The sequence below is a fragment of the Bos grunniens genome, chromosome 18, assembly GCF_055505025.1.
Source record: "Bos grunniens cultivar Pamir isolate PY7600 chromosome 18, Bosgru_T2T1.0, whole genome shotgun sequence".
Lineage (NCBI taxonomy): Eukaryota > Metazoa > Chordata > Mammalia > Artiodactyla > Bovidae > Bos > Bos grunniens.
This window is the reverse complement of record NC_141182.1, coordinates 47,728,527-47,756,413: the sequence shown is the minus strand read 5'-3', so window position 1 is coordinate 47,756,413 and position 27,887 is coordinate 47,728,527. Positions and strand designations below refer to the sequence as shown.

General features: G+C 39.6%; 1 protein-coding gene across 5 annotated transcripts; it reads left to right on the top strand.

The window, feature by feature from the left end:
- Nucleotides 1-3,130: 3,130 nt before the first annotated feature.
- On the top strand, nt 3,131-26,918 carry ZFP30 (ZFP30 zinc finger protein). Of its 5 annotated transcripts, XM_086352032.1 has the most exons (7): nt 3,131-3,316; nt 3,637-3,799; nt 8,712-8,790; nt 10,590-10,681; nt 13,616-13,742; nt 15,180-15,278; nt 22,913-26,918. In XM_086352032.1, the coding sequence occupies exons 4-7, from the start codon at nt 10,673-10,675 to the stop codon at nt 24,280-24,282; spliced, it is 1,605 nt and encodes a 534-aa protein (XP_086208158.1). In that variant the 5' UTR covers nt 3,131-3,316; nt 3,637-3,799; nt 8,712-8,790; nt 10,590-10,672; the 3' UTR covers nt 24,283-26,918. The 5 variants fall into 5 exon arrangements, with proteins under 5 accessions (XP_086208158.1, XP_086208160.1, XP_086208161.1 ...); XM_086352034.1 differs by lacking the exon at nt 3,637-3,799 and having other exon boundaries at nt 3,155-3,316; XM_086352035.1 differs by lacking the exons at nt 3,131-3,316; nt 3,637-3,799 and adding an exon at nt 7,840-8,052.
- The last annotated feature ends 969 nt before the right edge of the window (nt 26,919-27,887 follow it).

Genomic DNA, 27,887 nt, shown 5'->3' with positions numbered 1-27,887 from the left:
ACCTTCAAGGCACAGTCTTCACAGATACACACAATCTCGGGCACTTCACAAGGAAGTAGCTGTATGGGAGCAAATTTTGCCACCCAAAAGATGTCTCTTTGGCATGAGGGTTAATTTAGATTGATTATATTTAAGAAAAAGAAGACTCAGGAAGTTTTTCTTTTTACATCTCCCTGCAGGAGGTGCAGAAGATGCCGGTTTGCTTCCTGGGTCAGGAACACGCCCTGGAGTAGGAAATGGCAACCCACTCCAGTATTCTTGCCTGAAAAATTCCATGAACAGAGGAGCCTGGCAGGCTACAGTTTATGGAGTCTCAAAGAGTCGGATGCCACTGAGTATGCACACACGAGTTTAGATAAAGGGCTGTTTTCAGAATAGAGCAATCCAGAGATCTGCAAAGAACATGAGTTAAGTGAGGTGGGAAAACTCTTGGCAGGGCCTGGAGATGAGTCCACTACCTGTTCCATCGTCTCTGAGTAGCTCAGCAAACATTTGCTTACCAAACGTTTGCTTTTCCATCTCTGGCTGTATTGCCTTCCTCCTCTTTGAATTCCTAAACCACAACTACCAACATCCTCTTTTGTCTTTAGCTATTTTGGCAAGTAACTCAGTTTTCCTGGATCTCTCCCAAGTATACACGTTATTAAAGTTTTGTCTGATTTTATTCTGCTAACCTGTCTCATGTCAACTTAATTCTTAGATTGTAAGCAGATAGGGTAGTGGGTCACTGGAGAAAGAGAACCAGGAATGCTTTTCCTGACGTATATGCGTATTTGTACTAAATTGCTTCAGTTGTGTCCAACTCTTTTTGACCCTATATAGACTGTAGCCCACCAGCCCCCTCTGTCCTTGGGATTCTCCAGGAAAGAATTCAGAGGAGCCATTTTGGCCCAGCCTTTTTTTTTACTGTGTCAGGGCTTAGTCGTGACACCTGGGGTTTTTGTTGGGGCATGCTTCTCTCTAGTTGTGGTATGGGGGCTCCAGAGTGTGCGGGCTCAGTAGTTGCTGCACATGGGTTTAGATGCTCTGTGGTATATGGGACATAAGTTCCCTGACCAGGGATGGAATTTATGTCCCCTGCATTGGAAGGTGGATTCTCAACCACTGGACCACCAGGAAAGTCCCGGCCTAAGCCATTTTGTGATCTCCTTGCCGTTAAACAGACTCAGTAACAAATGATCTTAAGGGAACAAAGGAACGTAGGACCAGAGAAAAGGCAGGCAAACAATAGTGCAGTTGATAAAACAAAGCCCTATTTCCTCTTCAAGGGATATACAGAGTAACGTATCTCTGAGTTCTACAGAAACTAAGGCCCCACCACCTGAGGTGGAGGACAGAAAGATGATGTTGACTTTTTCAGACTTTAGTCAACTAAAGCTAGGATTCTAGAATTATCCCAGTTCAATGTTGAATTTTTCTCTGCTCAAGCCCCTTCATGAATATGCATGTACCCTTAACTTAAAACTTCCCCAATTTCTCTATTTGGGGAGACACCGCTTTGGGAAAGATCCCAGTGTTCTCCTTAAATGCTCCTTCTCCCAATCTTTGGCCTAGTTGTGTCTTTTGGTTCAACACCAAAAGAAGCAAACCCAGTTTTCAAGTAACAAGACCAGACAGAAGAACTTGGAAGCTTAAGAGGAAAATTCCCTCCTCTTCAACACTACCAGACACTCCTAAACCTGGTTTCACAGTGCAGCATAATAGCATGCGACCTGTTGTCAAATGCAAGTTCGTGCCCAACCCATAGTGAAGCCAAACAAATCAAGAGATTGGAACAGAGAATGGCTTACTGCAGGGTCAAGCAAGTAGCGGTCTCCCTGGTAGCTCAGCTGGTAAAGAATCTGCCTGCAATGCAGGAGACTCTGGTTCAATCCCTGGGTCAGGAAGATCCCTTGGAGAAGGGAAAGACTACCCACTCCAGTATTCTGGCCTAGAGAATTCCATAGTCTGTAGTGTCTCCATGGGGTTGCAGAGTTGGATATGACTGAGTGACTTTCACTTTTCAAGCAAGTAGAACAGGCTGCTCGTCCTCCAAAGCCCCAAACTCCCTAATGGTTTTCCACAAGTTTTTAAAGGCAAAATTTGAGGTGAAGGCTGTGGACTGTGTGACCTTCTTCTGATTGGTTAGTGGTGAGATTACAGGGTAGGGCTCCCGGACTTTTGTGCTCAGCCTCAAGTTGCCATCCTCCACCGGGTTGTGGGCCTTAGTTCCAGCAGAACTCAGATATATTGCTATGTATATTCCTCGAGGAAAAACTTTCACTGCTGCTCTGTTTGTACTGATCACTGTTGCTTGATCCCTTCTCTTCTATTTCTACATTTCCCCACTTTTTTGATTAGCACCTGTTTGAATCTGCCCTTTGGAACTCTGAGAAGATGCTGGAGGCTAAAACCAGACAGCTTTTGTATCAAGGAGGGCCGCAGGGGGTCCTGCTTGGATTCCTTTCTCCCTGAGTCCATTTCACTCCAGCATCCACGGAGTGGCACACATCACATGAAACAATGCATGAAAACACAACTCCATCCACGATCACAAGGCAGGCACAGAGGGCACCACACCAGTGTCAGTCCTTTGGCAAATGTCACAGAGACCACGCTTGGGGCACTGGATATAGCAATCAGGGTCACCCTTAAAAATTTAAGATCTGGACACTCTAGACCAACGGGGAATCCTGGCTCCAATCTCTTCGTACCCCTCCTCCCCAGCCCTCAACGTGCGTGGCCTCAAGAGCCTCCTCAGCTGCATTAAGAATCCCCGGTTGGAACACCTCCACCTCCACGAGGGACAGAGACAGAAGCTTCCAGGAGCTTGGGCGCTGGGCTCTCGCGCCAGGGGCGGAGCTCCGGGTCTGAGTTCTTTGCGGAGCCGAGAACCGAGTAAGAAAAGCTGGAATATACAGTTTCCCTGATTTGGGGACTACAATTCCAACAGGGGAGCAGCGGTGGATTCTGCTCGAGGGCACGAGTCACTCACAAGGTCACCTTTACAGGTGAGGAGTTGGCCTACGAGGGAACCCCGCTCTTCTTCCAGACCCCGCGGGCATCGTGCCCCAGCAGTCTTTCCGAGCGCTTCATGAGGAGCCGGGGCACGGCCCCCCAACACCCACCCAACCCCCTTCGCGCCTGCGCACTCGGGACCGAGAAGGCACTCTCCGGTATTCCGGCGCCGCGGTCCTGAGCGCTGGGCGGTCCCGAGCGCTGGGCGGTCCCCCGAGTCTGGCGCAGCCCTAGGGCGGTAAGGCAGGCTCGGTGGTAGCCGCTGCTCTTCTGAAGAAAACAAGCGCGAGACGGGCCAGGTTCTGCGGACCAGATCGAGGTTGGATTTGGGGGCCTCAGGCCGGAGTGAGGGCTTTGCACTTCTGAGACTGGGCGGCGCGGGGTTAAGCTTGTGCGGCGGTAACTGGGCGCCGCCCCGGCCTGTTCCCGGCGGTCCTGCCCGTCGCCTTCCTCGCCTCGACCACCGAGGCCTGGCCGTAGAGGAAAGGCCTGAGAGGGAAACGGGTGGTGGAACCTCTGAATGAAAGTCCCCTGCAAGGCGCGGTGGCCGCCCGAGCGTGGGTGGCTGTGGTGTCTGAATTACAGCCGACCCAGAGCCGCGGACCTTCTCTCGTCTTTATCTTTCCATTGTGTTTGCAGATGGTGGGTAGCGACGGTCAAGGGGGCGTGGACGGTGGGTGTTGACCGCGTCCAGAAACGCCTGCGATGTAATCATCCGGGTTTGCTTCCCGAGCCCTGTCAGTCTCCAGAGGCCTGTGAAGTGAAGCAAATCGCTGCTGCGTCTCTAAAAGCCGCGTTCTTTGCGAGTTTCTGCTGCTTCTTTGTTTGCGTGAAATGCACTTGATTTTTGTGACACGAGATTGTTAAAATTTCCTTCTCTTGAAATGTCCTGCGTAAGAATAATCTACTTACTGATTTGGACTTTAGGATTTACCTACGTCCTGGCAGGGGACCCAGTTTATACATTTCCCTTTCTGTTGCCCACTTAATGCAGTTCTTCAGTTAGTTGTGCTCAGTCTCTGCAGGACCTCATGGACTGCAGCCTGCCAGGCTCCTCTGTCCTTGGAATTTTCCAGGCAAGAATAGTGAAGTGGGTTGCCATTTCCTACGCCAGGGGATCTTCCCGACCCAGGGATCGAACTCGTGTCTCTTGCCTTAGCAGGCAGATTATTTACCACTGAGCCACTTTAGTTAACCATGTTCTATAAATCCAGTTGCTCTGTGAGCACAGTTTATAATGATGGAAGTAGCCCTTTGGAAGTTACCGTTTATGTTTTCTTTTCAACTATGATTTGTTAAGTAGTGTTGGGTTTCAGTTCAGTTCAGTCGCTCAGTCCTTTCCGACTCTTTGCAACCCCATGGACTGCAGGCCAGGCCTCCCTGTCCATCACCAACTTCCGGAGTTTACTCAAACTCATGTCCATTGAATCAGTGATGCCACCAACCATCTCAGCCTCTGTCATCCCCTTCTCCTCCTGCCTTCAATCTTTCCCAGCATCAGGGTCTTTTCAAATGAGTCAGCTCTTCGCATCAGGTGGCCAAAGTATTGGAGTTTCAGCTTCAACATCAGTCCTTCCAATGAATATTAAGGACTGATCTCCTTTAGGATGGACTGGTTGGATCTCTTTGCAGTCCAAGGGACTCTCAAGAGTCTTCTCCAACACCACAGTTCAAAAGCATCAATTCTTCAGCGCTCAGCTTTCTTTATCGTCCAACTCTCACATCCATACATGACCACTGGAAAAACCATAGCCTTGACTAGACGGACCTTTGTTGGCAAAGTAATGTCTCTGCTTTTTAATATGCTGTCTAGGTTGGTCATAACTTCTCTTCCAAGGAGTGTCTTTTAATTTCATGGCTATTAGATTGTGTTGGGTTTAGACAGCTCTAATTATTCCACAGTAGGAGTGGGGATTTTTTTTCCCAAAGGGAATCCATGAGTGGAACTTTTTGGTACCAGCCTGATGTGGTTAGAGTTAGTTAGCATGAGTTTTATTTATTTTGGACAAATGAAAAATTGTTTAATGTATACAGCATAATGTTTTGATATATGTAAACATTATGGAACAGAATACCACACCGACTAATTAACCATTACCTCTCAAGGTTAACTATTTTGTGTATGTGACAAGAGTACTTAAGATACACTCTTGGCAAACTTCCAGTATGTAATACACTATTATTAGCTATAGTAACCATGTTGTGCATTAGGTCTTCAGAGCTTATTATCTTATAACTGAAATTTTGTAGCATGAGTTTGTTTTAGGTATGTCTTGGGGAGATCCCCTGGGGAAGGGAATGGCTACCCACTGCAGTATTCTTGCCTGGAGAATTCCATGGACAGAGGAACCTGGCAGAATACAGTCCGTGGGTGGAAAAAAATCAGGACTGAGTGACTAACACTTGCACTTTTTTGGGATAGAGGAGGAGAGATGTATGCAGTGGTTAAGAATTTTGAACCTAGATTGAGAGGTTTTTAATCCTGACCATCACTTAAATCTAAGTGAGTTTGGGCAGTTGAAAGAAAACTGTGTTGCAGTTTCTTCATATGTAAAATCGGAATTATAATAGTATATGCTTCACAGGGTTGTTTTGAAGGTTACCTGAATTAATATTGAAGGAGATCAGCCCTGGGATTTCTTTGGAAGGAAGGATGCTAAAGCTGAAACTCCAGTACTTTGGCCACCTCATGCAAAGAGTTGACTCATTGGAAAAGACTCTGATGTTGGGAGGGATTGGGGGCAAGAGGAGAAGGGGACGACAGAGGATGAGATGGCTGGATGGCATCACTGACTCGATGGACGTGAGTCTCAGTGAACTCTGAGAGTTGGTGATGGACAGGGAGGCCTGGCGTGCTGAGATTCATGGGGTCGCAAAGAGTTGGACACGACTGAGCGACTGATCTGATCTGAATTAATATCTGTTGAAGCTCTTAAAACATTACCTAGCATAGTAGAATACTGCTTAATTATATTAGCGGTTACTGTTAGTGATGATTCTTAATCATTCCGTATCAACTTTCTTTATTCCCAAGAATAATGAAAATGTGAAGTTACTTATGATGAATGCAAGCAGAAAAATCAACAGCAAATGGACCAGAATAGGGATTCTTAACATGAAGTCTTTGGGTTCTGTTTATGGGTTTTCAGGACAAGGAAAAAATCAAAGATATATATAGATATAGATATACATATATAGATATAGATATATTGTAAATATTTTTCAGTGGTTAATTTGGGAGGGGAATCTACTTACTTATAATTTCATGATATCAGAGTTGTATAAGACCCAACAAGATTGATTTTCACTGGTCTAGAATTAAAGTCTGGAATAAATAGGAATAATTTTGAGGATAATCTTAAAAAACTTGTGTCTAACAATGTGGAAATGTTAAGTAATTCACACTTCATCCATATGATGGAATGTTATGGGATAATAAACATTATAAAGTCATAAGAAAAAACCATATAATGTAATATTGGGAAGTATGTATTGTTCTGAATAAAAATTTTTAAGAAATTGTTGTTACCTATGTATCTTGAACACTAAGGTAAGGAATAATAAGACGTTTTGCAAAACTTAGTAATTGGTTATTCAGGAGGAGTCAACTCAAATGACTGAGCATTTGCTATGAAATAAGCATTTTTTTCTGCCTGCTGTGCATACTATCTCTTGATTTTTGGAAATGTTGTGAATCAGCATTGTGATCCTTCACAGAAGGGTTTCTGGGTGTTAATGAAATACAGTATTCAAGAACTGGTAAGAATTATTTTTTCAGTGACATTGATTTCCCTGTTGTTACCACTTATGCAGTTCTATGTAATCACAGTTTTCTTAATGACTACCTGTCTACCCAAATCATTAAAAAATTGTTTTTAATGGGAATAGCTTTTTAAACATTTCAGATAATGTACTTAATGCAAGCTTGTGAAATATTTAGTAACCAAGGAACCTTAAAGAAGAAAATAAAAATTACAGTCCTCAGCAGGGCTTCCCAGTGGTAAAGAATCCACTTGCAATTCAGGAGACTTGCAGGAGATGCAGGTTCCATCCCTGGGTTGGGAAGATCCCCTGGAAGAGGAAATGGCAACCCACACCTGTATTTTTGCCTGGAAGAAATCCCATGGACAGAGGAGCCTGGTACACTATAGTCAATAGGATCACAAAGAACTGGACTTGACTAAGCATACACACACATATTTGCAACATCCAGAAATAATCACTGTTCATATTTAGAGCATATGTTCCCAAAAATATTTTTACAAGCATTTGTGGTTTTGTATATTTGTATATGCTTATTTAGTTTTATTTCTGAATAGGATAACATTAATTGAAAATTTAAAGGAAAACAAGACCTCTAATTCTTCGTTTAAGATAGGAATTCAGGGGTCTTCCCTGGGGGCTCAGTGGTAAGGAGTCTGCCTGCCAGTGCAGGAGACATTAGTTCGATCCCTGATCCAGGAAGATCTCTCATGGTGTGGGGCAACTTACCCCATATACAACTATTAAGCCTGTGCTCTAGAGCCACGGAGCCCATGTACAGCTATTAAGCCTGTGCTGTAGAGCTGGGGAGCCACAACTACTGAGCCCACATGCCACAACTACTGAAGCCCGCGTGCCCTAGAGCCTGTGCTCTGTAACAAGAGAGTAGCCCCTGCTCATAGCAATGATGACCCAGCACAGCCAAAAATAAATAAATAAAATTATAAAAAAAGAAACTCATTTTTTTTAAAGGAAAAAAATTAATAAAAAAGAGGAATTCAGTATTGTCATGGATTTTGTAACATTTTTATGGATTTTATATATATATTTTTTAAACTGTTTTTTTTTTTTTTTCTTTCAGTGTGTCTTGGATATTTTCCATTCTTTAAGTTTTTGAAAACTCAGCATTTAATGATTACTTTATTATTCTGTTTGTGGATGTTTTCTCAAGTATTTAAGAAATAAGTTTTTGGGGAGTGATGTTCAAAACTGCCTGAACAATTCCTTCAGCAGGCTTTCTAGGTCCTATTACTTAACCAGCTTTTCACTTCAAGATCATGTGGGATTTCAGAGGTAGGAACGTTGAGGAATATAGCATTGACTTCTGCCAACTAGGGATACAAGTGATAACTCTGAAGTATTTGGCTTTATTTCTGAAGGATTGTTAGAGTATGAAGTGGACAGTTCTGTTATTTTATGCCAGATGCTTCATCCTCCTGATCCTTCATTTGAGTGAGAGTTTGAGAAATAAATTAATGATAATTACCTAGAAAATGAATCTTACAAAAAACAAAATCATTTTAAACTCAGAGAAGAAAGGCAAAATAATCTGATTATACTATATAGTTCAGTTGGTAATGGTATTTAAATGGTCATAGTCATAGAAACTGAATATCTGTGTACCCTTTAATAGAACAAAATCACACTGGGGAAAAAAAAGCATATTGGAAGGATAGGGAGATGCAATTATGCACACATGAAGTGGGAGATGGGTGAGTAAAAGATAGCTGAAGTAGTAAATTAGCATGTGATTTGAATATATGGTATTTATATAACAAAAGAAATAGCTAAAAGAGGTGAAAATTGTTGCCTCTAGATTTGGAAGATAGGGGAAAGGGTAGCAGGGATGGAATCGTTGGGGCTTTTTGTGATATCCCTTGTAGAGCTGTTTTAAATTTATGTCCAGGTACAAGTGATACAAATTAAAGTTTTCTTTCCTTTTTTTTTTACAGATTAAAAATTTCTTGATTAAAAAATTGAGACTCCTGGGAAGAACAAAATAAAGATCACGTGGGATACCATCCAGCAGAGGTAACACAATACAATCTTATTCCAAGTCCATTTTGACTTTTTTGGTCTCATTATAATCATTTTCCATGTATCATTTCATTCTTTTTACACCATACCACAAGTGTCCATTTCTCCAGTCTTAGTGATAAGTATCGGAGAAGGCCCTGGCACCCCACTCCAGTACTCTTGCCTGGAAAATCCCATGGACGGAGGAACCTGGTGGGCTACAGTCCATGGTGTCACTAGAAGTCGGACACGACTGAGCGACTTCACTTTCACTTTTCACTTTCATGCATTGGAGAAGGAAATGGCAACCCACTCCAGTGTTCTTGCCTGGAGAATCCCAGAAATGGCGGAGCCTAGTGGGCTGTCGTCTATGGGGTCGCACAGAGTCAGACACGACTGAAGTGACTTAGCAGCAGCAGCAGTGATAAGTATTAGCAGTTTTTAAAATCTGCTAATCCAGTTCCTTTAAATGCAACTCCTTAGTTACTATTGAATTTTAACTAGTGGGTTATTTCATTATCCATACTCAGGTTTTACAAATTCACTTTTCCCCAGCCTGGGTACCAAGAGAATAGGATCGGTAAATGAGATCATGTAGACAGTATTGATGATTCCTAATAGGAAGGTGGTGAACAGTGAGCTCTGAGGATTCTGGGAAAGATAGTTCAGCCTTGAGGAAGAGATCCCAGTGTGCAAGTACAGTTTTGCCGTTATAAAGACTGCCAGGCATGGTCTGTGCAAGTGGTTCTCAAATTGTGGCATTTGGACCAGCAGCATCAGTATCAACGTGGAAATGTTTTCAAAATGCAATTTCTCAAGCCCAACCCTAGCTCCAGTAAATGCCAAACTTGAGGATCGAGGCCCTGCAAACTGTATTTTAATAAGCCTTTCAGATGATTCTGAGGCATACAAAGTTTGATTACTAAACCCGCCCATTATGATCACCTGGGGAGAGTTTAAAAATTTTGATTCCTGAGTCACAGCTCTCTTCTGCTAATTGAATCAGAATGTTTGGGGCATGGGAGTCAGGCATCAGTATATTTTAAAGGTCTGCTAATGGACTTCCATGGTGATCCAGTGGCTAAGACTGTGTTCCCAATATAGGAGGCCTGGGTTCAATCCCTGATCAGGGAACTATAATAGAAGATCCCACATGCCGCAACTAAGAGTTTGCATACTGTAACTAAAGAATCCTGCATGCTTGCAATGAAGATCAAAGATCCCAGGTGCTACAGCTAAGACCTGGTGCAGTCAAATAAATAAAATGTTAAAAAAAAAAAAAATACACACAGTTCTCTTAAAAAAAAAAAAAAAAAGATTTGCTGGATTCCAATGTGTGGCATAGTTTGGAAAATTCTTCTCTATAATATTTTCTGTCTTCAGGGTTGGGTAGGCAAGCCAGATTCCTGAGTCTGAGAAGGATATTCTGGTTTCGATGGTGTAGCCACTTCTTAGCTGGGAAAACTGGGAATGAGGGGAGATGGATCTCTGCTCAGGACAGGTCTGGGTAGCCTATTCTTGAGTCCAGATCAGCCTCACTGAGTTGGAGGACTGCCCGGAATCTCTCCTGCCAAAACAGCTGGAAATGTCCTTCTCTTCTGGAGAGTCTTCTCCATGTCTATCCTTGTGCAGTGATTTTCCTGTTTCGGGGAGGGCATGTATTTGTCTAAATTAGCTCTTACCTTTCATAACTTGTCTGTGTGTTGGGAGGGGTGATGGAGGGGTGTTGCATGTAGGAATGGAGAAGTCATGTGAGTTTTTAAAATTTGGGGGCTCTGGGATTTTGTTCTTATGGCTTCATATTCTTCCTCCAGTTTTTGGCTTCTGTCTGTGGACTCTGCTTCTTCAGTAAATGACCCTTGAGAAAAACTAAACATTTTCTTGCAACTCTGAAATCATGGCTCATGTAAGTTGGTATTTTTCTCTATTTGGAATGTTGTAATTTTTTTCAGGTTACGTGAACATTCTAATTAGTTGTCCTGAAACTTCCAAACAGATCCCCATCCAACAGCTTCTTCCTAGATGTTCCCATTCTAGTGAGGGATGGAGCCAGACAGCCTGGCCCTTCCTGTGTGCCCGTCTGTTGTCCATCCATGTCCATGTGTGAATTGACCAAATTATTCAGTCTCCTGTGTGTTTAGTCTTTGTCTAGAGCAGCGATAAAGCAGAAATGAAGTCCCTTGAGGGAGACAACTGATACGAGAAACTCACAACTGGAGAACACTTTAGAGCTGCAGTATCCAATATTAAAAATAGAAAATTAGTGCCTTCTTAGCACAGTAGGTCTCATGTCAGTCTCATAAAAAGTGTAGAATAATATGCAAGGCACATAATCTTAAACATTTTAGTGTCACATTTTAAAAAGTAAAAATGAAATGCACAAGTAATTTTAGTGTTTTATTTAACCCAATATAGCAAAATATTATCATTTCAAAGTGTAACCAAAATAAGAATTATTGAGATATATTGCAATCTTTTTTTTTTGTAAAGTCTTCACTATCTGGTGTGTATTTTATAGCACATCTAAATTTGTATTAGCTACAGTTCAAATGCTCAGTAACCACATGTGTCTAAGATAGCATGTTAGACATTGCAGCTTTAGAAATTTTGTATAACTTAAATTGTAAATATAACTTAGCATATTTAAAAGTATAGAAATATCTAAATGTAATTATTAAGGCCAACATATCTATAAAATGGACTTTTTTGTAGTAAGTTTAAAATATTCAATAAAGGGTTTGTTATAATAAGGGAAAATGCTAATGATACATATAGTGATGAAACTGGATCTCTGTTTTAAAAAGTAGAGTTTGCATAAAATTAAAGAATTTTTTCCAGACCCAATTTTATTTCTTTTATTTTTTTAATTTTTTTTAAATTTTATTTTTAAACTTTACAATATTGTATTAGTTTTGCCAAATATCGAAATGAATCCGCCACAGGTATACCCGCATTCCCCATCCTGAACCCTCCTCCCTCCTCCCTCGCCGTACCCTCCCTCTGGGTCGTCCCAGTGTACCAGGCCCACACATCCAGTACCGTGCACGAACCTGGACTGGCGACTCGTTTCATACATGATATTATACATGTTTCAATGCTATTCTCCCAAATCTCCCCACCCTCTCCCTCTCCCACAGAGTCCATAAGACTGATCTATACATCGGTGTTTCTTTTGCTGTCTCATACACAGGGTTATTGTTACCATCTTTCTAAATTCCATATATATGCGTTAGTATACTGTATTGGTGTTTTTCTTTCTGGCTTACTTCACTCTGTATAATAGGTTCCAGTTTCATCCATCTCATTAGAACTGATTCAAATATATTCTTTTTAATGGCTGAGTAATACTTCATTGTGTATATGTACCACAGCTTTCTTATCTATTCATCTGCTGATGGGCATCTAGGTTGCTTCCATGTCCTGGCTATTATAAACAGTGCTGCGATGAACATTGGGGTACACGTGTCTCTTTCCCTTCTGGTTTCCTCAGTGTGTATGCCCAGCAGTGGGATTGCTGGATCATAAGGCAGTTCTATTTCCAGTTTTTTAAGGAATCTCCACACTGTTCTCCATAGTGGCTGTACTAGTTTGCATTCCCACCAATAGTGTAAGAGGGTTCCCTTTTCTCCACACCCTCTCCAGCATTTATTGCTTGTAGACTTTTGGATCGCAGCCATTCTGACTGGCGTGAAATGGTACCTCATAATGGTTTTGATTTGCATTTCTCTGATAATGAGTGATGTTGAGCATCTTTTCATGTGTTTGTTAGCCATCTGTATGTCTTCTTTGGAGAAATGTCTATTTAGTTCTTTGGCCCATTTTTTGATTGGGTCATTTATTTTTCTGGAGTTGAGCTGTAGGAGTTGCTTGTATATTTTTGAGATTAGTTGTTTGTTAGTTGCTTCATTTGCTATTATTTTCTCCCATTCTGAAGGCTGCCTTTTCACCTTGCTTTCTTGATACATACCCAGAAGTGGGATTACTGGATCATATGGTAGCCCTATTTTTAGTTTTTTAAGGAACTTCTTTACTGTTCTCCATAGTGGCTGCACCAATTTACATTTCCACCAACAGTGTAGGAAGATTCCCTTTTCTCCACACCCTCTCCACATTTATTACTTGTAGACTTTGAGTGATAACCATTGTCCCTGGTGTGAAGCAATACCTTGTGATTTTGATTTGCATTTCTCTGATAATCAGTGATGTTGAGCATCTTTTCATGTGTCTCCTGGCCATGTGAATGTCTTCTTTGGAAAAATGTCTTTTTAGGTCTTCTGCCCATTTTTTTGATTTTTTTTTTTTTTTTTGGTATTGAGTTGTATGAGTTCTTGGTATTTTTAGCATATTGACCTCTTGTTGGTCACATCATTTGCAAATATTTTCTCCCATTCAGTAGGCTGTCTTTTCATTTTGTTTTCTTTTGTGCCCATCAATAGAAGATTGATGGTTTCCTTTACTGTGCAAAAGCTTTCAAGTTTGATTAGGTCCCATTTGTTTATTTTTGCTTTTATTTCTTTTGCTGTGGGAGACTGATCTAAGAAAATATTGCTACGATTTAGTGAAACTCTGATTAACTACCTGTGCATATCTGGAAGTAAAACTAGGTATACCACAGTATATAGGAAGCTTTGTCTATAGCAGTAGTAGGCAAAGTGCAGCTTGTGAGCCAGAGTCAACCCATGTCCTGTTTTTGCACAAGCTATGAGTTAATTATTTTCTGAAAGAATTACTTTAAAAAAGAAGGGAAAGGGAAGGATACGCAAATAGAGATAATATGTGGCTTATGGCCCTATACAGAAATAAGTAATTTTACAAATAAAGCATGGGTTTGTCATTTCAGGATTTGGTGATGTTCAGAGATGTGACTGTGGACTTTTCTCAGGAAGAGTGGGAATGCCTGAACTCAAATCAGAGGAATTTATACAGAGATGTGATATTAGAGAATTATAGCAACTTGGTGTCACTGGGTAAGTTTCAGTTCAGTTCAGTAGCTCAGTCGTGTCCGACTCTTTGCGACCCCATGAATCGCAGCACGCCAGGCCTCCCTGTCCATCACCAACTCCCGGAGTTCACTCAAACTCACGTCCATCGAGTCGGTGATGCCATCCAGCCATCTGTGTCAAATAATGTAGAAATTCACATGACTGAATTTCAGGGCTGGCTGTCTAAAAACTAGTCAACTATCTGCTTTGTAGTTTGAGAATAGGTGTCTTCAGCTGTTAAACTATTAAATAGCAAAAAAAAAAAAAAAAAAAAAAAACTATTAAATAGCACTGTTAGCTTCCCCCATAAATCATTGACCTTTACATTTTCCTTTGCCTTTTCTATTATATAATTGCTTCTCTTTAATGACAGTTGGATATAAATTCTTAGACACTCAGAGCAAAACCATTTTCAAAGAAGTCTGTTTTCATATTGTTGTAGATGGTCTATTATCTATTAACTTATCTGCAGTGTGAGTAGGAAGACAGAGGTGTCTGGCTGTACATACCTATTGAAAAAGTTGACACAGTGTATATGATACTGGGTTAAATCAATAGTGTGTTGAAATTCAAGTGGACACATTCAATTTACTACAACAAACATATTATCTTTTTAATTTATTTAAACATTAACTTTTATGATTAATAGTTTAAAATATATGAACTTTGTATTTGACATTGGATGAATATATTGGCAAGAAACAAATTGTTTTCCTCCTAGCAAAATATTTAAATAAAAGCAAAAATAGTACCTAATGAACATGTATAGTGCTTAGTATGTACTAGGCACTCATCTAGGCACTTAAGTGACACCTCACAAAAATCTTATGGGTATACATTGCTGCCGCTGCTAAGTCACTTCAGTTGTGTGTGTGTGTGACCCCATAGACAACAGCCCACCAGGCTCCTCTGTCCCTGGGATTCTCCAGGCAAGAATACTGGAGTGGGTTGCCATTTCCTTCTCCAATGCATGCATGCATGCTAAGTTGCTTCAGTCGTGTCTGACTGTGTGCGACCCTATGGACAGCAGCCCACTAGGCTCCTCTGTCCACAGGATTCTCTAGGCAATACTGGAATGGGTTGCCATTTCCTTCTCCAGGGTATACATTATTATTTTATATATTTTAATATATTATTATTTACTTATGAGTATATATTATTACTTTTCCAACTGAAAAAACTGAGCCTGTAAGTGACTCAGGTGAGAGAGGCAGGATTTGAAGCCAGTGCTCTCAATGATTACTTTTAGAGACCAAGCCTGTATCAATTGGCAATTATAATAAGACAACATTCCTACCTCTCTGTTCTTGTGATCCTCAAGTAACTCTAATATGAATGTTTTTCAGTCCAATTACTCTTCTTTGTTCTGAAGCCTTGGTGAATTTTATACTTTCTTTATAATGTTCTATTTTTTTTTTCAAGGAGGATGTTCCATTTCTAAGCCAGATGTAATTACTCTGTTAGAGCAAGGGAAAGAACCCTGGATGGTTGTGAGGGATGAGAAAAGAAGATGGAGACTAGGTGAGTAAGTGCTTATCAGGGGAGGGTAAGCTGCTGTGGCACAGCATATCCCTGCAGGTTGGGAAGAAACACAGTCCTTAGTTGTTGATTATGAAGGAGAGACCTGACACCTGAGAAGAAAACTTAGATCTCAGCATGGACAACCAAAGAAATTTCATCTCTACTTCCACTTATCTCTTTTTTTTACACTGTCCTGTTTCCTTCTCATTTCAATGGGGGAAAGCTTTCTTCCCCAGTGACCACCATTTTACTTGTATTTTGTATCTAATTTCTACTTAGATCATCTTTTGTATTTTGCCTCTTAGGTACATATTTCTTCATTGCCTTCTTTTCATGGTGTTTACATGAAGTGATTAAATATTGTTAAGAAGGGTGAGGAAGTAAGAATATGGGGAATTATGATGGGTTAATTGGGTAATTTAGATAGGGTAATTAAGGAAGAGGAACCAGTTGGCAGAGGCTCTTTAACCTGTAAAAGATGGAATCATTTAAGCATCTGTATACATAACTGAAATGTATTACAACCACATAAAATATACTTAATTCTGAAAATTCTTTTTCCCCCAAGATTTAGTTATTTATTTATTTATTGGCTGTGCTGGGTCTTCATTGCTGCATGCGGATTTTCTTTAGTTGCAGTAAGTGGGAACTACTCTTCATTGCAGTGCATGGGCTTCTCATTGACCTGGCTTCTCTTGTTGCAGAGCACGGACTTTAAGCAAGCGGGCTTTAGTAGTTGTGGCTTATGGGCTCTAGAGCACAGGCTCAGTGATTGTGGCACACAGGCTTAGTTGCTCCGTGGAGTGTGGGATTTTCTGAAACCAGGGATCAAACTCATGTCTCCTGGATTGGCAGGCAGATTCTTTACCCAGCTGAGCCACGAGGGAAGCCCATGTTTTTCTTAAAGTATTCAGTGAATAAATGAAGGATTGTAGACTTAGAATATTACCAGTTTGGAACCTCTAATAAGCTATTGGATCTAGACACTGAACATCACTGCTGATAACATCACAGAAATAGAGACAGTCAGATTGTATTTCTTCAAATGAAAGAATACAGTATCACCTATGAAGTGGGCCTAAGTCTGATGGAGCTTCTGAATTAGCCAGCCACTAATTTATTAGAGGAAGATAGAGGAACATGTTCTACTACATCTTGGGAATACAGTCAGAATATGAAAAATGCTACAGAGTCAAAGTGAAGAGGAACTAAAGAGCCTCTTGATGAAGGTGAAAGACGAGAGTGAAAAAACTGGCTTAAAACTCAATATTCAAGAAAACTAAGATCAAATCCCATCACGTCACGGCAAATAGATGGGGAAACAATGGAAACAATGACAGACTTTTATTTTCTTGAGCTCCAAAATCACTGCTGATTGTAACTGCAGCCATGAAATTAAAAGATGCTTGCTCCTTGGAAGGAAAGCTATGACCAACCTAGACTGCATATTAGAAAATAGAGACATTACTTTGCCAACAAAGGTCTGTCTAGTCAAAGCTGTTGTTTTTCCAGTAGTCATGGATGGATGTGAGAGTTGGACTATAAAGAAAGCTGAGGGCTGAAGAATTGATGCTTTTGAACTGTGGTGCTGGGGAAGACTCTTGAGAGTCCCTTGGACAGCAGGGAGATCCAACCAGTCAATCCTAAAGGAAATCAACCCTGAATATTCATTGGAAGGGCTGATGCTGAAGCTCCAGTACTTTGACCACCTGAGGCAAAGACCCAACTCATTGGAAAAGACCCTGATGCTGGGAAAGACTGAACGCAAGAGGAGAAGGAGGCAGAAGAGCATGAGATGGTTGACATGAGTTTCAGCAAACTCCGGGAGATGGTGAAGGACAGGGAAGCCTGGTGTGCTATCGTTCATGGGTTCGCAGAGTTGGACAGTTTAGCAACTGAACAACAACAATGACAAAGAGTTACTGTTCATTTTTTCAGGTTTGGGTAATGGTATTACAATTATTTTTTAAATCCTTTTAGAGATAAATCCTGAAGTGATTACAAAATATATTATGGGACTTGCTTCAGACAATGTGAGGAGACCAGTGGATAAGGGTCTGCATAGGTCAGTATTGGGCTTGGTTGATGTTGTTGAGGCTGGTCCATAGATAACTTGTACATTTAATATTACTCTTCTACTTTTGTGTATGTTAGAAATACTCTGTAATAAAATTTTGGTTTCTTTTAAAGTTAGTGGGAGATAAAAGGAAAAGAAAGTGAGACAGTGGTGAAAATAAACGTATGTAACACTAAAGAGGAATTTTGCCATAAAAGCAGACACATGGGGTACAGGGAAAGTATCTTAAGATGTGAGGTATTAGGACCTGTGTAAAGGCTGAAGAGAATGATTTCAAAGAGGACAACTGATGGCATCAAGAGAGAGGGTGATTTCTGTAAGCAGTGACTTTCAGCAAATGAGTAGAAGTAGGAGCCAATTTATGAAGGAAAACCAATGCATATGATAAGAATATGAACTTAAGTGGTTGGATAACGTGGTAAAGGGGAGAATATCATTTTTCTTTCCATTGCTTCTGATTCTTTGATGAAATTAGCAGAATGTGAAAATTATTTGGAATTCAGTATGGATTACTTAGTATTTAATCAGTTTTGACTTTCAGAAGTACAGTTCTGTGGTTATAAGGTTTTAACATTTACAGATCTCTGGATACATTACCCCTGGTGTTAATGTGACTAAAAGTGCTTCTGTCATAAATATTATACATTCATATCATCTTGTATCAGCAAAGTTATTGAAGACATCATCTCAGGAAACAAATTAACTTTATGACCAGGTAATTAGCTCCTTATTTTCTTTTTAATTAAAGTTGTTATCCTGCCAATGGAAATAACATTTCTCCTTTTACATTGCTCTAAGATGGGCTAATATTTTGCTTTTGCATCAGCATCATTTACTAGAATAAAGCCCTTTGATTCAATAGACTACAAACTAGTATTTGGTTTATTTTGAGTAGCTAAATATTTTGTATATGTCTTTTGATGTTTAGTTTGTCCTTTGTTTCAGTGCTGGGCCAATTTTTTCTTGATTTAATCACATGTATAGTGCATAGGCTGTAATTTCCAGTTTCAATTTATTTAAAGTAGAACAAGAATCTAAAGATACTTGTAAAGCAATCTGTGTGCAGAGTCCTTCATGAATTTTTATGTTTCCCATCAATCTTTACTATTTTCTCACTGTCTACTCTGAAACAATGCAGTGTGCATCTATAGTCAGAACTAGCAAAGCACTGAACCTAGTTTTGATTGACTGAAATGGCTGTCTTTTAGTTTCTTGAAGGGGAAAGAACTGGCATAAATGAATTTGGGAAAAATAATGGCTGACTTTTTACAGAAGTTGTAAGATTACAGTTCAGTTGTTTATACGGTTGACCCTTGAACAACATGAGTTTAAACTGCATGGGTCCATTTATACACGGGTTAAAAAATAATAAATGTGTACTACAGTACTGTGGGCTTCCCGGGTGGTGCTAATGAAGAACCCACCTGCCAGTGTAGGTGGAAGAGATGTGGGTTTGATCCCTGGGTCAGAAAGATCCCCTGGAGGAGGGCATGGCAAACTACTCTAGTATTCTTGCCTGGAGAATCCAATAGACAGAAAAGCCTGGCAGGCTACAATCCATAGGGACACAAAGAGTTGGACATGACTGAAGTGACTTAGCACACACGCACAGTACTATATGATCTGAGGTTGGTCGAATCTGTGGATGGGGAACTGCAGGTATGGAGGGCCAACTGTAAAGTTATACACAGGTTTGCAATAGAGGGGTGGTATTGGCCCCTATTACCCCAATGTTCAAGGGTCAACTGTATTATAGTCTCCTAGATGTGAATATTCAGCATGCCGAAGTCTTAATGTGTCATGTCAGGCAGGGAAGCCATATAAATGTCTCAGTTATGACCTAGCAATCCCACTCTTAGACATATACCCTGAGGAAACTCACACTGAAAAAGACGCATGCACCCCAATGTTCATTGCAGCACTGTTTACAATAGCTAGAACATGGAAGCAACCTAAATGTCCACTGACAGATGATTGGATAAAGAAGTCGTGGTACATATACACAATGGAATATTACACTCAGCCATAAAAAGGAACATATTTGAGTCAGTTCTAATGAGGTGGATGAACCTAGAGCCTATTATACAGAGTGAAGTAAGTCAGAAAGAGAAAGATAAATATCATGTACTAACACATATATATAGAATCTAGAAAGATGGTACTGATGAATTTATTTGCAAGACAGCAATAGAGAAACAGACATAGAGAACAGACTTATGGACACAGGGAGAGGGGAGGAGAGGGTGAGATGTATGGAGAGAGTAACATGGAAACTTATATTACCATATGTAAAATAGATAGCCAATGGGAATTTGCTGTGTGTCTCAGGGAACTCAAATAGGGGCTCTGTATCAACCTAGAGGGGTGGGTGGGGTGGGGAGGGAGGTGAGAGGGAAGTTCAAGAGGGAGGGGAGGTATGTACACCTATGGGTAATTCATGTTGATGTTTGGTATAAAAGAACAAAATTCTGTAAAGCAATTATTCTTCAATTTAAAAATAAATTAAGAAAAAGTCTCAGGTTCACTATATCCACACGGGGAATGTTTTGTTTGTTCTTTAAAACTTTCAAATTCTATAGGGTAAGTATTGTAACTTCTACCTTTTTTTCTTGTAAATGAGTAAATATGGACATTTTGCCCTCAGTGTGTTTATATTTTCATTTTGTGCATTGTCGGCTCACTTCCTTTATTCTCTTACTTTTTCCATTGTTTAATGTTTCTTATACCAGTTTGTATGGGCTTTTGTGCTGTATATACACTTTCTCATTTTTCTTACCAATGTTTGGGCCTTCAGTTTTTATTTTGACTCTTATTTTCCTTTAAATCATTGATTTTTAATTTGCAAGTAAATTCTATGAGAACACCATCTTAATAACAGTAGTTACCTAGTTATTTACTACTGTTATGACTAGCTAATTACTGTTAATTTTTTATATCATTTATAACTTATTTGCCTTAATGAGGTGTTAAATTTTTTTCCCAGTAATTTTTACAAAATTACATTAGTTTTACATTGCTTTCTTGAATAGGGAAGATAGACAGGGAGGGTAAGAGAGAAGCAAAAGGAAAGAGTAAGGGAAGGAAGGGAAGATGGTGGGGAGAGAGAGAGAGAAAGGAAAGAGAAAGAGGAAGGGAAGGAGGAAGACACAGAGGGATGAGAGACAGAAAGAGGCAGAAAGATACTTAGATTTCATCAGAGTATCTTTTGTGACATTCACTTATTTGTCTCTGCTCACAAATTATCTACAGTATTTAAATCATTGTTGCCTTTTAACATCTTTTTATTATATCCTTTTAAAGTAAACTTTCTGAAATACATCCAAAAAACAGAAATCATAATACGCTGCTCACTGAATTTTTGCAAAGTAATTATACCCAGCTAATCAGTATACTGATTCAGAAATAGTTTTAGTAGGATATCAGAAACTCCTCTTTAGGAGAAGGCAATGGCAACCCACTCTAGTACTCTCGCCTGGAAGATACCATGGACGGAGGAGCCTGGTAGGCTGCACTCCATGGGGTCGCAAAGAGTCGGACACGACTGAGCAACTTCCCTTTCAGTTTTCACTTTCATGCATTGGAGAAGGAAATGGCAACCCACTCCAGTGTTCTTGCCTGGAGAATCCCAGGGACGGGGGAGCCTGGTGGGCTGCCGTCTATGGGGTCGCACAGAGTCGGACTCGACTGAAGCGGCGGCAGCAGCAGCGGAAGCTCCTCTCTAGTTTTCTCCAGTCATTCCTCCCTATCAAAATTAACTACTAGCCTGACTTTTAATAAGTCCATAGATTAGTTTTAGTGTTTATGAGCTTTATAAAAATGGGATAATATAGTATATATTATTTTATGCCTGGCTTTGTTTGGTCACCCTTATGTTAGTGAGAATGATCCATATTGTTGTGTGTACTTGTAGATTATTCATTCTTACTGCTGTTACAGTTTGTTCTTATTATGTTGTATCCATATCTATATATATATAACTTTTCTCAGTCATTCTTCTGTTAATGAATACTTGGATTCTTTCTAGTTCATGCATATGAAAAATAATGTTGATTTTTTTTAAAAAAATACATTTTTTGCTCAGAATTTTACTAGCATGTTACTATTTTATAAACCTGTTGCTATGACTGAAAAATCACTAATATACTTTCTAGACAGTAACTAAATGGCACTGGCTATGATGCCTTTAGGGAGAATATAGGAAAGGGTATGAAGAAACAAAATGGGCTGCATATTTGTAATATACTTGTGTATAGTTAATAAACTTGAAGATAAATAAGAAGAACCTTGCATTACCTTGGTTGGAAAAGTGAGGTTCATTTACAGCTATGTAGACAGTGAGCTGAAGTGGAGATATCTGCACGTGAAAGTAAAGAGGCCACTGGAGTGATGAGCAGATGTAAAGGAATTTTTCCATTTCTGTATTTGATTGAGATAGCATTGGTGTGCTTTTGTCTCCCATCTCTATGCTGCTGCTGCTGCTAAGTCACTTCAGTCGTGTCCAACTCTGTGCGACCCCAGAGACAGCAGCCCACCAGGCTCCCCTGTCCCTGGGATTCTCCAGGCAAGAACACTGGAGTGGGTTGCCATTTCCTTCTCCAATGCATGAAAGTGAAAAGTGAAAGTGAAGTTGCTAAGTTGTGTCCGACTCTTCACGACCCAATGGAGTGCAGCCTACCAGGCTCCTCCGTCCATGGGGTTTTCCAGGCGAGAGTACTGGAGTGGGGTGCCATTGCCTTCTCCGTCCCATCTCTATATAAAGTGCTAAAAAAAGGTGTAAGATTGGAGGCAAGGCAACATATATATTTTTACTATTAACTAATTATGAAAACTTAATAATAAATAGTTTCTCTGTGCTATGGATTTGTTATTCAGTGATAAGTGAAAGAGTTTTTCTTCTCTTGGGAAATTGTTAAGGTAAGAACACAGAATAAAAACTTGGAAAATTAATGAATATATCACAACAGAATTGAAAAAAGTGCTAAGAAGCAGGGGACAAATTATTGGGATAGAAAATGAAGGATATAAATTAGATGAAGTCAGAACAGATAGCTTTTCTGACTTTTATCATGATATCTGAAGGATGAAAAGAACCCAACCATGTGGAGAACCCATCAGCATTCCTGGGAGATTTAATAGCCAGTAAAAAGCTCTAAAAAATGGAAAGATTGTGACATATTTTAGTAGCTGAAAGGAGGCAAGTGTGACAGACATAGGGAGTAAAGGGGTCTACAGCTTGAAATGACATCTTTTGGTAAACAAAGGCTGTGTTATTCATAATAAAGTGTTTTTACTTTATTCTTACTAAAAAATAAATCATTAAAAAGTTTAGGTAGAGATCTCAGACTTTAATTTGCTTCTGAATTATCTGGTCTTAACTCATCATTTTCTTTATTCTTCTTAGCTTTTCTCAAGTTATATTATTTTTTTAAAGTACTTTTAAGCACATTTATTTCAATTGGACTTTATTTTCTTTTTTCCTATTATAAAGTTTTTATTTGCTTCTTTGTTTACTTTTTCTAGAAGAAAATAACATGTGTTTTATCTTCTTTTCTTTCAGATTTGGAATCCAGATATGACACTAAAAAGTTATTTCAAGTAAAGGATATTTGTGAAATGAGTTTCTCTCAGTGGGAGATAATGGAAAGAATTAGAAGTTGTGGCCTTGAAGACTCTTTTTTCAGGAAAGATTGCGAATATAAAAAGTTTGAGGGACAAGAGGGTCCTCACGAAGCATATTTCAGGCAAGTGAAAAAAACCACCTCTGAAAAAATGCCCAAGAACAGAAAACGCACATCTCTTACTCTGTATCCAAGAATTCACAGTAGAGAGAAGCCCTATGAATGTGGGGACTGCGGGAAGGCTTTTAGAGTACGCCAACAACTTACTTTCCATCAGAGAATTCATACGGGTGAGAAACCGTATGAATGTAAAGAATGTGGAAAAGCTTTTAGGCAGTGTGCCCACCTTAGTCGACATCAGAGAATTCATGCTTCTGACAAACTCCTTGAATGTAAAAGATGTGGAAAGATCTTTACATGTGGTGCAGATCTTCGTGTACACCAGAGAATTCATGTTGGTGAGAAGCCGTATGACTGTAAGGAATGTGGGAAGGCCTTTAGGGTGCGAGGACAACTTAATCTCCATCAAAGGATTCATACTGGTGAGAAACCCTATGAATGTAAGGAATGTGGGAAGACCTTTAGACAATATGCACACCTTACTCGACATCAAAGACTTAATATTGCTGAGAAATGCTATGAATGCAAGGAATGTGGGCAAGCTTTTCTGTGTAGTACAGGCCTTCGAGTACATCACAAACTTCATACTGGTGAGAAACCTTATGACTGTAAGGAATGTGGGAAGGCCTTTAGAGTGCGGCAACAACTTACTCTTCATCAGAGAATTCATACTGGCGAGAAACCCTATGATTGTAAGGAATGTGGGAAGACCTTTAGTCGTGCCTATCATCTAACTCTCCATCAGAGAATTCATACTGGTGAGAAACCTTATGAATGTAAGGAATGTCAGAAGTTCTTTCGTCGTTACTCAGAACTTATTTCACATCAGGGTATTCATATTGGAGAGAAACCTTATGATTGTAAGGAATGTGGGAAGGCCTTCAGACTGTTCTCACAACTTACTCAACATCAGAGTATTCATTTTGGTGAAAAACCTTACAAGTGTAAGGAATGTGAGAAGAATTTTAGATTGCTCTCCCAACTTACTCAACATCAGAGCATTCATACTGGTGAGAAACCCTATGACTGTAAGGAATGTGGAAAGGCCTTTAGACTTCATTCGTCTCTTATCCAACATCAGAGAATTCATTCTGGTGAGAAACCATACAAATGTAAGGAATGTAAGAAGGCATTTAGGCAGCATTCACATCTTACTTACCATCAGCGAGTTCATAATGTCACTAAATAGTTATAAGAAAGCCACCCATTGTGAATTTTGCGTTAAGGAGCATTAGAAAATAAATTCTGGAGGAGAAGTGTTTGAATGTAGGAATCCCTTTTGCTTCATGCTCAAAGTTAAAACAAGAGGTTTTAAAAGAGTAGGTTAATTTAATGAATACATAGCAGTGTTTTATCACCACTCAAACCATGTTAAACTTTAGGAAATTCACAGAAAAAACTCTCTTAAAGGAGTGAATGTGAAAAAGCTTTTGATCTTACTTATTACCACCTCTGTTCTTTCATCTGTACATAACAACCTTTGGAGGTTGCCAGGGCACCAACTCATTCTGGACATTGATAAACAGAAGGAAGGAGTAGTGATTTAGCCTGCATTTCCTGTATAAACTATAGCTCAAGGCAACTAGAGGTTGATGAGGTAAAATTCTTTATTAGAGAATTTTCAGGACATAATGAAATAATGGATCTAAGCACAGTTCTCAGTAGAAGTTTTAAGCCCTTTAGGTGAATGGTCTATATGAACTTCCTAGTGAAGAGATCAGGTTGACAACATCTGACCCACTGATCAACTTTAATCTAATCAAAAATAGGACAAAACATTTTATGCCTCCTTGTATGATACAATCGGAGAAGGCAATGGCACCCCACTCCAGTACTTTTGCCTGGAAAATCCCATGGACGGAGGAGCCTGATAGGCTGCAGTCCATGGGGTCGCGAAGAGTCGGACACAACTGAGCGACTTCACTTTCACTTTTCACTTTCATGCATTGGAGAAGGAAATTGCAACCCACTCCAGTGTTCTTGCCTGGAGAATCCCAGGGACGGGGGAGCCTGGTGGGCTGCCGTCTATGGGGTCGTACAGAGTCGGACACGATTGAAGCGACTTACCAGCAGTAGCAGCATGATACAATAAGACATACCATTGCCAAAAATATTGAACCTGAATCTAATTAAGCATCAAGACCTAACTCCCAGTTTAAAGAAAATTCAGGGAACAGAAGAACAAATTACATGATATAACAGGAAGCAGACCAATAAAATGTGGGTAATTCTATGAGAGTAATGACTCAAGCTTCTCACCCAATGAAATGGATTGAAAAAAGGGAGGTGAAACTCTGAGATGTTAATGAAGTCTTAAGAGATGTATCAATCAAATGCAATGAATGAGTGTTTTTCATTTAGATCACAGGTTGAACAAACAAAAGACATTTTTATGATAGTTGGGGAAATGGAACTATTGACAGTATTATATAATATTAAGAAATTATGTTCTTGTTAGGTGTGCTAATAGCATTGTGTTTATGTAAAAGTGTCTTAGAGATAAATTAGCAAGTTTATACACATAAAACCGTATGTGTAGAATTACTGTTAAAATGCTCATGCAAAAGAAAAGTAAGGATAGATAACTTGTTTAAGTCATGGTAAGATAAATCAGGTGCATGGTTTTTGCTTATTTTGTTTTTGCTATTTTCTCTATTTTTATGTATTTGAAATTTTCCGTCATTTAAAAATCATAAAACATCTATGAAATTATAGCCAGCTTTAAGTGAATAGTATTTGTAAATGGCTACTTATCAGAACTTATGGATGTAGCTAAAGTTCTACACATAGGGATATTAAATGTACTATAAGGTATTTGGGAAATTAAGATTGAGGATCCAGATTTTCTCTAGTTCACCTAATGCTACATCTCTTGTAGTACCTGTTCCCATAGTACTTCATATATTTCAGGAGTGAGTAAAAAGAGCAGTTGCAGCTATTTGTGTAATCAGTGGAATGGAACTGTATTATCTAATAAAGTAGATGCTAGCAGCATGTTGAGCACTTAAAACTGAGCTACTGAGAACTGGAATGGTGGTTAGTACAAATTAAAATGGTCTTAAGTGTAAAATACACATGAGGTTTTGAATACTTCATTCAAAAAAGAATTAACGTCGCAATTTCTCAGAGCATTTCTCTGCTGTAGTTGGGAAGCTGTGAAATTCAGTGGATTGAATTACTACATAATACAGAACCCAAATTTAAGTGTGTCTCTGCTGTCAAATACCATGTTTGTATACTGAGGTCTTCTTGGTTCTACCCTGAGTCATGCTGGACTTTTTTTTTCCTCTTCATAAAATGTAGCCTGTATTTACAGCTGAGTCATTTTCTCAGACTGCTTTTGGCCTGTAGATGTTTTGGCATCCGAAGGCCTTTTTAAATTTTTATACTGTTTCCCATTAAGCTCAAGCTTGCAGCGCATCAAGTACAATTCTCTTTAAGATTGTTTAGGGTTCATTCAGTTAGACAAAAGATCAACAGGTCCTTCTCTGTATTGGGTTTCCTGTGAGGCTTTTGTGGGAAAATGACTTTAAAATTCTTAGAAGCCCTGCTCTTTCACAGAAAGGATGAAAGTTGGCTTTATCTTTACCCTGGAGTCATATTTTTATGACAGCACCACATACTTGATCATTCCTCCCCTCTCAAGCCCATTGTAATTTTGAGAACCTTTTGCTATCTGTAAACACTGTCGTGAATCCTCTATACTTCCTTGAAATTCTACTTGAAATATGCACCAATTGATATAATGAATATAATTTTTTTTTACTGTTAATATGATAGATTTTCAAATATTGATTAAACCTTGTATCACTGTAGTAAACTTCATTTGTCTGTAGTGTATACTTTATTTATTTTTTTTATTTTTTCTAAATTTTTAAAAGAAAATCCATCCTGAACCCTCCTCCCTCCTCCCTCCCCATACCATCCCTCTGGGTCGTCCCAGTGCACCAGTCCCAAGCATCCAGCATCGTGCATTGAACCTGGACTGGCATCTCGTTTCATACATGACATTTCACATGTTTCAATGCCATTCTCCCAAATGCACACACACACATATATATAGCTGGATTTGCTATGATTGCTATGATTTACTAATATTTTCTTGAGGATTTTTGTGTCTACATGAAGGATACTGGTCTATAATTTTGTTCTATTTTTCGTTTCATTTGGTATCAGGTTGATGGTGGCCTCACATAAGGAGTTTGGAAGTATTGCTTCCTTTTAATCTCTGGAAGAGAGAGTGTAGAGTTGGTGTTAATTAATCTTTGAATGGTATAATTTTCCAGTGAAACCATTTGGGCCTTGCAATGGACTGAATGTGTCTCCTCAAAATGTGTTGATATCTTAAGCCCCACTGGGATGGTATTGAGATGAGGCCTCTCAAGATAATTAGGTCATGAGGATAGAGGTGGCCTGCCGTCTATGGGGTCGCACAGAGTTGGTCATGACTGAAGCGACTTAGCAGCAGCAGCAAATGAGATTTGTGCTCTTAAAGAAGGGGCTCCAGTGAGTTCTCTCACCCTGTCCTGTCATGTGAGGATGACAGGACAAGAAGATGACAGTTTTCAATCTGGAAATGTTCACTAAAACAAAGTCACGAGAAGACAGACACCAAAACTATGCTAGCACGAAACTCAGACTTCGGCCTCCATGCTTGTGAGAAATAAATATGTTTATAAGCTACCTAGTCTGTGATTCTGTGTTATAGGAGCCCAAGCTAAATAGGACAAATTTGTACCAAAAATGGATGCTAATCTAACAAATATCTAAAAACATGGAAGCTGCTTTGGAACT